The 9,246-nt window shown below is 32.0% G+C and overlaps 1 protein-coding gene across 3 annotated transcripts; it reads left to right on the forward strand.

The window, feature by feature from the left end:
* Positions 1-4,757: 4,757 nt before the first annotated feature.
* On the forward strand, positions 4,758-8,897 carry LOC145000421 (uncharacterized). Of its 3 annotated transcripts, none has more exons than XR_013661217.1 (3): positions 4,758-7,471; positions 8,137-8,279; positions 8,377-8,897. XR_013661217.1 is itself a non-coding variant. In XM_078959647.1 (1 exon), the coding sequence occupies exon 1, from the start codon at positions 5,116-5,118 to the stop codon at positions 7,519-7,521; it is 2,406 nt and encodes an 801-aa protein (XP_078815773.1). In that variant the 5' UTR covers positions 4,759-5,115; the 3' UTR covers positions 7,522-7,735. The 3 variants fall into 3 exon arrangements, 1 of the variants encoding a protein (XP_078815773.1); XR_013661218.1 differs by having other exon boundaries at positions 8,137-8,224; XM_078959647.1 differs by lacking the exons at positions 8,137-8,279; positions 8,377-8,897 and having other exon boundaries at positions 4,759-7,735.
* The last annotated feature ends 349 nt before the right edge of the window (positions 8,898-9,246 follow it).

A 9,246-nucleotide genomic window follows, 5' to 3' on the forward strand; every position in this document is an offset into this window, starting at 1 on the left:
TCGTTTATCACTAGGTTTTAAGACCCTGCGAGGGTTGGATACGGTTGCCAAGGAAAGGCTGGGGTATGCTTGTAGTTGTGGCCATGTAGTTCAAGTTGCCTGGCTTATAAGGAAGGATAAGAAACGGTTTTAAGGACGAAATCAAATTTAAGTGCGGGAGAGTTGTAACTTCCTGTTTAAAATAGAGTAATTAAATAATAAACATGGAACCCCGAGAAGTAATTTTTATTATTAATTCAGATTATTATAGCCCAAAATCAAATAATAATTAATGAGGTGTTGGTTTAGGGAAGCTAAATGACATAATGTAGAGTCTCGGGGGTTAGAGTGTAATTTATGGATTTGTTTTGCAAAAGATTCTCAAAGTGGAGGGCAATTTGGTAACATAAGGACATAATATGAAAGGTTTTATGGAAAAAGGGGCTAAAGAGTAAATTTTGGACCTATGTTGAAAAGGTTTTGTGGAGGGAGGGGCTGATTGGTAACATTTTGGACTTAATTGGAAGGGTTTTCAGATGTAGGGATTGAAATGGTAAATTTTGGATCGAAATTGAAAGAATAGGGAGAAGGAGGGACCATAAGCTTTATTATGGAATGAAGTTTATGGGATCAGGGTATATAAACCCGTCACCCACTAAACCCTAACCCGAAGTTAGCTGGAGTTTTATCTGCGAGACTTCAACAGTGTCAGGTGAGTTATCCTCACTATACTCAAGGGTCTAAGGCACCAAGGCCGGCCGTTTTGGATTGTTATCCTAATATGTTATATGCTCGAGTATTGTATGATTAGTTAGATCAGTATCCTGGTAGATATGATGTTATATGTTGTTATGATCTGTTAGATCGGTTTATTTGTCTATAAAATATTATGTGATTAGCTGATATATCTACACATGTTTGACTAGTGGTTGAGGCTTATCTGCTTCATGCGTCAGTCAACGGGCCTGAGGTATTCCATCCCGATGGATGATTGGACCCATAGTAGGTTGACATTCCAACCCGATGGTTGAGGGTCTGGGGTATTTCAACCAGATGGGTGATTGGACCTATAGTATGTTGTTTATGATTATGTGTGTATTGTTGTGTGTATGAGTATTTTGGGGAACTCACTAAGCTTTGTGCTTACAGTTTCAATTTATTGTTTCAGGTGCTTCAGATGTATCGGCAAGGCGAAAGCGTGATCGTACACCTCCTCGCGTTTTGGACATATGGCTTCTGGGATACTCTCATATGAAATTATTTTGAAAACATTTTGTAAAAACTAATGGCTTTTGGATGTTTGAAAAAGTTTTAAATTGACTTGATTTTTATGAGTGTTACATGTTTCTTGTTTCTCTACTGAAGTTGAGTACATACTAATAACAAGTACCATCAATGAACTCTTATGGCTTCGTTAGTTGCTTACTTATTTAGATGCTTCTCAGGACCACCTCCTATTTATTGTGACGATCATGCCACTAGTCATATTGCAAACAATCCAATTTTTCATGAACATACAAGATATGTTGAAAATGATTGCTATTCTGTTCGTGAGTGTGTGGAGTCTGAAGAAATTTATGCTTTGTGCTATTACTACTACAAATCAAATTACAAACATTTTTACTAAACCATTTGGGATGGCGCATTTTTCCTACTTGGCAAGATGAGCATTCACATTCGTCATTCTCCATCTCGAAGGAATTAAAGGAGTTTGTTTCGAATTTGTTTGCTTATATCTATCCGTTTTTATTAGGATAGAGTTAGTTTCCTTATTTTACAATTTTTTGTTGCCCAAACACCTTCTTGTATAAATACCTCCGTTAGTACATCAATAAAACATAACTCAACAAAGCCATCCTTTCTGTTAAACCCAATTCCGTTTTCTTTACTTACAAAACGGGTGTCGACATAACCATATAAAATTTAAATAAAACCTATCTAGATGACGTTTTTAGACATGTATTCAATATATTTAAATCAATACTTTTTACAAAGCGACAATTATTTGGGAACACTAAATAGTCTTATGGAATTATGGGAAGCAATCATCTAAATTATGTATAAAAATGTTTTAAAAAGGAAAAGCCTTTATATTAAAAGAATATGGTATGTACTCTTGCAATTTTTTCAGAATGGGTGTATTTTATTAAAAAATGGCAACAATAGCGAAGTGCTATAAAATAACAAAACATGAGGAAAAGTTGATATATGAGAATGATATTAAACATTCTCATCTATATGCCCCTTCTTAGTTTTGTGTTTCACCCAAATAAAATAGGATGGATATAAATTGTCCTCCAATGGTTTGTGAGGAGATGAAGGAGCTGAATTTTGGAAAAAAAATTTGTGTTCCTTATTGCTATTCCTTAGTGTAGATAAGAACCCAATAATATGCAATCCATCCTTCATTTTTTTTTTTTTTTTTCCTTCCTAAAAATAAAGTAAACAATAAGATAAATTATGTTTCATCGCTAATTTTATTTATTTTTTATACCAAAAAATATATTCTATTGCATTCTTATAATTTATATAGATTATCAAATATATCTTTTCTAATAATTAACTTTTAGCAAATATATAATCTATGTTTTTTCATTAAAAGAATATTATAAATTATGTTATAAAAAATTATAACAAAGTAAATTGTTTGTATATAATGAATTTGAATTAATTGGAATATATATATATATATATATATATATATATATATATATATATATATATATATATATATATATATATATATATATATATATATATATATATATCAACTAACATATTTCGCAGAATGAAATGAGGGTTTTTTTTTTTTTTTTTTTTTTTCAAATATCGCGCAAAAATTATTAAAATTGACTTTCTTCATCCATCATCATTTCGACATCTATCGATGACACTTCTCTTGCAACTAAAATTAGTGTGTCAAGATCCGTTCATCCTTGATTATCATCTTATGTAAAATAATGCATGCATTCATTATGTCATGTATTGCTTTCTTTTTCTAGAAACAACATGATCATTTAGTTTTTATTAGATTACTATTGTAGTATATATGTTAATTGTATGTTTATTAACATGTTTTATCGTATTTGTAAAATAGATTTTAATGATAAGCGTTTATAAAACATTTTATCGTGTTTCAAAATTTTAATATGTATTTAAAATTTTATATAAATTCAATACATAAAATAAACTTTACTTGACTAATTAATTAATATAATTTAATATATAAAAGATATTAAAAATATTAAATGTAACATTTTAATTATAACTACTGGATAAAATAAGCTAACAATGTCGGAAAAAAAATGATTAAAATCGACAACCGAAACTTCAGCTCTGATTTTGGAGAAATGAATAATGTTACTCCATGTTTGACATGATAGTATTCATATCTCAAAAAATTAGGAAGAAAATAGAAAAGCAGTGGAGAAAAATGAGAGATAAAATAGGGTGAAAAATTACATTTAATGATGGGTTAAAAATACTCTAAGACAACTTAGGTTGTAATATAACTCCAAAATTATCTTAATCGGCTTATGGTGACCAAGAGCTTCCCCAACCACATTACATGAAAATGATTATTGTTTAACATCAAAATAACGATTCAACTACAACCAACCTTTAAAATGATTTTTTTAGAAGCCTTTATAATTGACATTCATATTTAATGTTAAAAAAGAAAACCAATACAAATATAATGTTAAATTTGAAGGTTGATTGGTAGCCTCTAAAACACAAAAATTGTGTTAAATCAAAGATAGTTGAAAATGCTCTCAGCAATTAGGACATAGCTTAGTCAACTTAGATTTACTAACTATATAGTATAATTTCATATTAAATGCATTTTAATTCTCAAATCTTGTGTTTAAAATTGATAAAGAGCTCATTTAATAATCAATGTTGATTGATCAAATATAAAAGAAAATGTAAAACTTATATATATATATATATATATATATATATATATATATATATATATATATATATATATATATATATATATATATATATATATTGTTGTTTCATATAAACTTGTCAAAAAAATTTATTATGTCAAAATTTGTGTTTTTATAACTTTCATGAATGATAAATAGCTAACTAATGAAGTAGTTTCTCCATACTTTTATAAATATGAATAAATTTTCCTAAATATAATTAACTTTAATAAAATAAAAAAACTATAATAATAATATATTTTACGTGCAATCACCATACATAATTATATTAATCATAACATCATATCATCATCATTTAAAACATTTGAATAAAAAATATATATTTTAATAATAAGAAATATAACTATTAGATAGTAGGATATAAACATTTGAATTGTGATAACTTAATAAGATATGTTGAACATATTATTAATAACATATTAACTTATGTTCAGATGCTAATGTTAATCAATTTTTTTTGACTATAATGGTTCGTCTGTAGGACATGAAAGATAACCTCAGCGGAGAATTATTGGTACGTGAAAATTGATCCGAAACCTTCAAAGAAAAGTTCCCTTTCCAAAAAAAGAATGCTATAGAAAAACCATCTTTTGTAATATGTATGAAAAATATAATTATTCACTCATAGAAAATCTTGTTATTTGATATTTCTGGGATTACCCCTTCAAGAAAAAAACAACCAAAATATGTACAATATTAATGGTAGTTGCATTCTCAAGCTGAAAAACAAAATAAAAAACCGAAAAACAAAAAACAAAAATCAATTTCATTAAATCATTGCAAGATGTAAGTTGATTAAAATGTGTCCTAAAACAAAAATAAACTAAACAAAAAACAACCTTTATTTGACTCACACTCCCCCTCCCACTTTCCTTCTTCATCTCTCTCTTCCAAACACAAAGAACCTTCCTCCCAACAACTACATCAAAATTCTAAAACAACCCACCTTCAAATCACCGGAGCCACCATGGACCTCCGCCACTTCTTCGAATTCCGGCCACCTTCCATCCACACTTCTTACTCCGGCTAAAAATAATGCTAGGAGGTAAACAAAAGACACTGTTTTTCAAACATACCCCTCCTTGACATATCATTTTCATACATACCCACAAAATATTTTCCTCATTCAAGTAAATATTTTGTCGGAAAATCAAGAAATCTTGAACCTTTTCCGGTAATAATGGCGGCGTCGACCAGTACAGCCAGTCCCCAACAATCACCACCACCTCCACCACCCCCAGTACAGGAGTCAACGGATGAGTCTGCGGCGAAGATTGTTCATAAACGATATGAAGGGCTTGTGATGGTTCGTACGAAAGCGATTAAAGGGAAAGGAGCTTGGTATTGGGCTCATTTAGAGCCGATTCTTTCTCATAATCCCGACACCGGTTTACCAAAAGCCGTCAAGCTCCGGTGCTGTTTATGTGGTGCCGTTTTCTCCGCTTCAAATCCATCAAGAACAGCCTCCGAGCATCTCAAAAGAGGAACTTGTCCAAATTTCAACTCTGATTCTAACCCAAAACCGATTTCCTCCATTTCACCAACTGGAATGATGAATTTATCGTCTCCGACGTCGTCGTCGTCGCCTCAGCCGCCGCAAAACCACCGCAAACGTAACTCCGGCAACCGTAACAGGGCCACCAATCCTCCCACGACTTACTCGGTTGCTCCGATTACAATGATTGAACCAGCAAGATTCTCAATCGAAGGGTCGTACCCAACCCGGCCTGAGTCAATGCCTGCATTGCCGGCGCCTTCGACGTCGACGTCGCCGGCTGTTATGGCTGTAAGCAGTAGCGGGTTGTACTCTCAGCATCACCATCAGTACCACCATCAGCAGCAACATATGATGTTATCAGGTGGGAAAGAAGATTTGGGTGCTTTAGCGATGTTTGAAGATAGTGTGAAGAAATTAAAATCTCCAAAAACATCACCTGGTCAAACGTTGACCAAATCACAAATCGATTCATCGCTCGAATTATTAACAGATTGGGTGTATGAAAATTGTGGTTCAGTTTCGTTTTCGAGTTTAAATCATCCAAAATTCAAAACTTTTTTGAATCAACTCGGGTTACCGGTAATCTCCCGCCGGGAACTTGCAGGCGAAAGACTGGATTCCAAGTACCAAAATGCGAAGTCCGAATCAGAAGCTCGAATTCGCGACGCAATGTTCTTCCAAATTTCATCAGATGGATGGAGATCAAAACCAGGTGAAAAATTGGTGAATTTGTCTGTGAATTTACCGAATGGAACAAGTGTTTTCCGACGAGCTGTTTTTACAAATGGGTATGTTTTTTCAAAGTATGCAGAGGATGTTTTAATGGAAACGATCATTGAAATTTGTGGGAATAATTTACCACAGTGCGTAGGCATTGTTTCCGATAAATTCAAATCAAAAGCGTTGAAGAATCTCGAAAACCAACATCAATGGATGATCAATCTCTCTTGTCAGTTTCAAGGAGTGAACAGTTTGATTAAAGATTTTAACAAGGAGCTACCATTGTTCAAGAACGTGACAGATAATTGTTTTAAACTAGCAAATTTCGTGAATACCACATCTCAAATTAGAAATTCTTTTCTCAAGTATCAATTTCAAGAATCCGGGAGAGCCAGATTGCTCCGAGTACCATTCAAAGCCAGTGAATTCGAATTTGAATTCGAACCCGTGTTTAACATGGTGGAAGACATCTTATCCTCCGCAAGAACATTACAATTGGTTTTACTCGACGATAGTTACCAAAAACTATCAATGGAGGATCAACTCGCGAGGGAGATTGAAGAAACAATCCGAAATCCCCAATTTTGGAGGGAAATCGAAGCCGTTCATTCCTTAGTCAAGCTAATTAAATCCATGGCTCAAGAAATCTCAAAGGAAAGACCACGAATCGGGCAATGTCTACCACTATGGGAAGAACTCAGAGTGAAACTCAAAGACTGGTGCTTCAAGTTTCAGATGAACGAAACCCACGTCGACAAGGTGTTCGACAAAAGGTTTAAGAGAAACTATCACCCCGCATGGGCTGCAGCTTTCATCCTCGACCCATTCTATCTAATCCGAGATAGAACAGGGAAGTATTTACCACCTTTCAAATGCTTAACTCCCGATCAAGAAAAAGACGTCGACAAACTCATAACACGTCTCGTATCCCAACAAGAAGCTCATATCGCATTAATGGAGCTCATGAAATGGCGAACAGAAGGGCTAGATCCAGTTTATGCGCAAGCTGTTCAATTGAAACAAAGAGACCCCATTTCGGGTAAAATGAAAATCGCTAATCCACAAAGTAGCAGGTTAGTTTGGGAAACTTATTTAACAGAGTTTAATTGTTTGAGGAAAGTTGCAGTGAGGTTGATTTTTCTTCATGCCACGTCATGTGGGTTTAAATGGAATTGGTCTTTCTTGAAATGGGCTCAATCGAGGAGTGGAATGGAAAAAGCTCAGAAATTGATCTTTATTGCTGCTCATTCGAGGGTTGAAAGAAGGGATTTCTCAAATGATGATGAAAAAGATGCAGAATTTTTTGCAATCGCTAATGGTGAGGATGATATGCTTAATGAGGTTTTGTTTGATGCTTCATCTCCGTAAAAATCGGATCTTTTTGTGTTTTTTTGATCATATTATTATTATTATTAGTTTATGCAGGAATTTTGTTTGGTATTTGTTTTTAGTTTTAGGGCTCTTTTTTTAGTTTTCTCATTTCTTGAGGTTAAATTGGTAATTTTGCAAGAAACCGCCTTGTTTGATAAGTTATGAGATTGTAGCGATGTTGGTAATTTACTAATGGTGATAATTAATTAGAGAGCAGATTTCCCATATTGCCCTTTTCATGAGTTTGATAAATTCTTTCGTCTTCTAAATCACATTGGACTCTATGATCCAAAAATTCAATCTTTTTGTGTTTTTTTAGATGAATTATTGGGAATTTTCTTGAATTGTTACATAAAGGAGTTCATTTTTCTACTATTTTCATTCCTTGAGGTTGAAATGGTAATTTTGTGAGAAATGATAAGTTTGAGATCTTGATAATTGGTGGGTTGAATTTACCATATTGTCCCTTTCATGAGTTTAATCATATTAGAGTTTTAGTCTTTGATCCGAATTTCTTTTTTCATGCACAACAAGGTATCAAAGTAAAGTTTTCAACTTTTTCATTTTCTTGAGTTCAAATATTCGTACTATGTTGTTTGCTATTGTTCACAGGTTAACAGAAATTACAAAAATGCCACTATTGTCCAATCTCGTTGGAACCAAGATTTGGTGATGTAATATGTTCATTGTAATTTGAAAGGTGTGCTCGTTTCTAACATCAACAAAACTTTGTTCATGCATCTTTCTTTTTATAGGTAAAATCGAGCAATGATGCTATTAATACTTGTACTTTGTGCTTCAAAAGTTGTATTTTTTGGGATATGGTACTAATTGATGGTTATTGACGTGCAGATGAAAATTGGGTGACGTGGGTTTTTGAGAAAAAAAAAATCTAAAGATAGAAAAAAGCAAGATTCTAGAAAAAGAATTCTTCTTTTGGTAGTATTTGGAAATATCTCTACATGTGATTGGTCAAAGAAACACAAACCTTGGAAGGATCAAAGTGCAAAATATTTTTTTATCTGAAGGGGTTAGTTTGTCAAGTTTGTATTTTACTTACGGGCTAGATATGGAATATCATGAATCTTTGAGGGGCTAAAATGGTTTGATTACAATCAAGATAGGGAAAAAGGAAAGTATTGATTTTTGACTTTTCTAGGTTAATAGAGAAAACATTATTTGTGGGAAAAAAGTAATGGAAAAAATATAACTATGATGAGTAGGAAGATTGTCGGCCAAAGTAACACATGAAGATGCTTTGATTGTGATTTTACATTACGGCATAAGCCGAATTTGTTACTATTAGTTGAGGAAATAGAATATTTGACATTCTTTTTTCTTATGTTTTGATATAAAATAATCATATTTTACAATTTTGGTTGGATTGTATTCATCGATTTAGGTATGTTTCTTTTCATGGTGTAAATATGTTGTTAGATGAAAAGACTTTTGTGTATAAGTATATAGAATTATTGTTAGAAAAGTTTTATTATTGTGTCATAGTTTATAGAAAAGTTTCAATTTTTATTTTTTGAAAAGAACAATCTTAATTATTTAATTTTATGTGATAACCTGTCATTTTTTATTAAAAAAATTATATATATATATATATATATATATATATATATATATATATATATATATATATATATATATATATATATATATATATATATATATAAAGAAAAAATTGAATAGAAAACCATAATTATTGGTTTTTCG

The sequence above is a fragment of the Lactuca saligna genome, chromosome 6, assembly GCF_052625555.1.
Source record: "Lactuca saligna cultivar CGN05327 chromosome 6, ASM5262555v1, whole genome shotgun sequence".
In the NCBI taxonomy this organism is placed as follows: domain Eukaryota; kingdom Viridiplantae; phylum Streptophyta; class Magnoliopsida; order Asterales; family Asteraceae; genus Lactuca; species Lactuca saligna.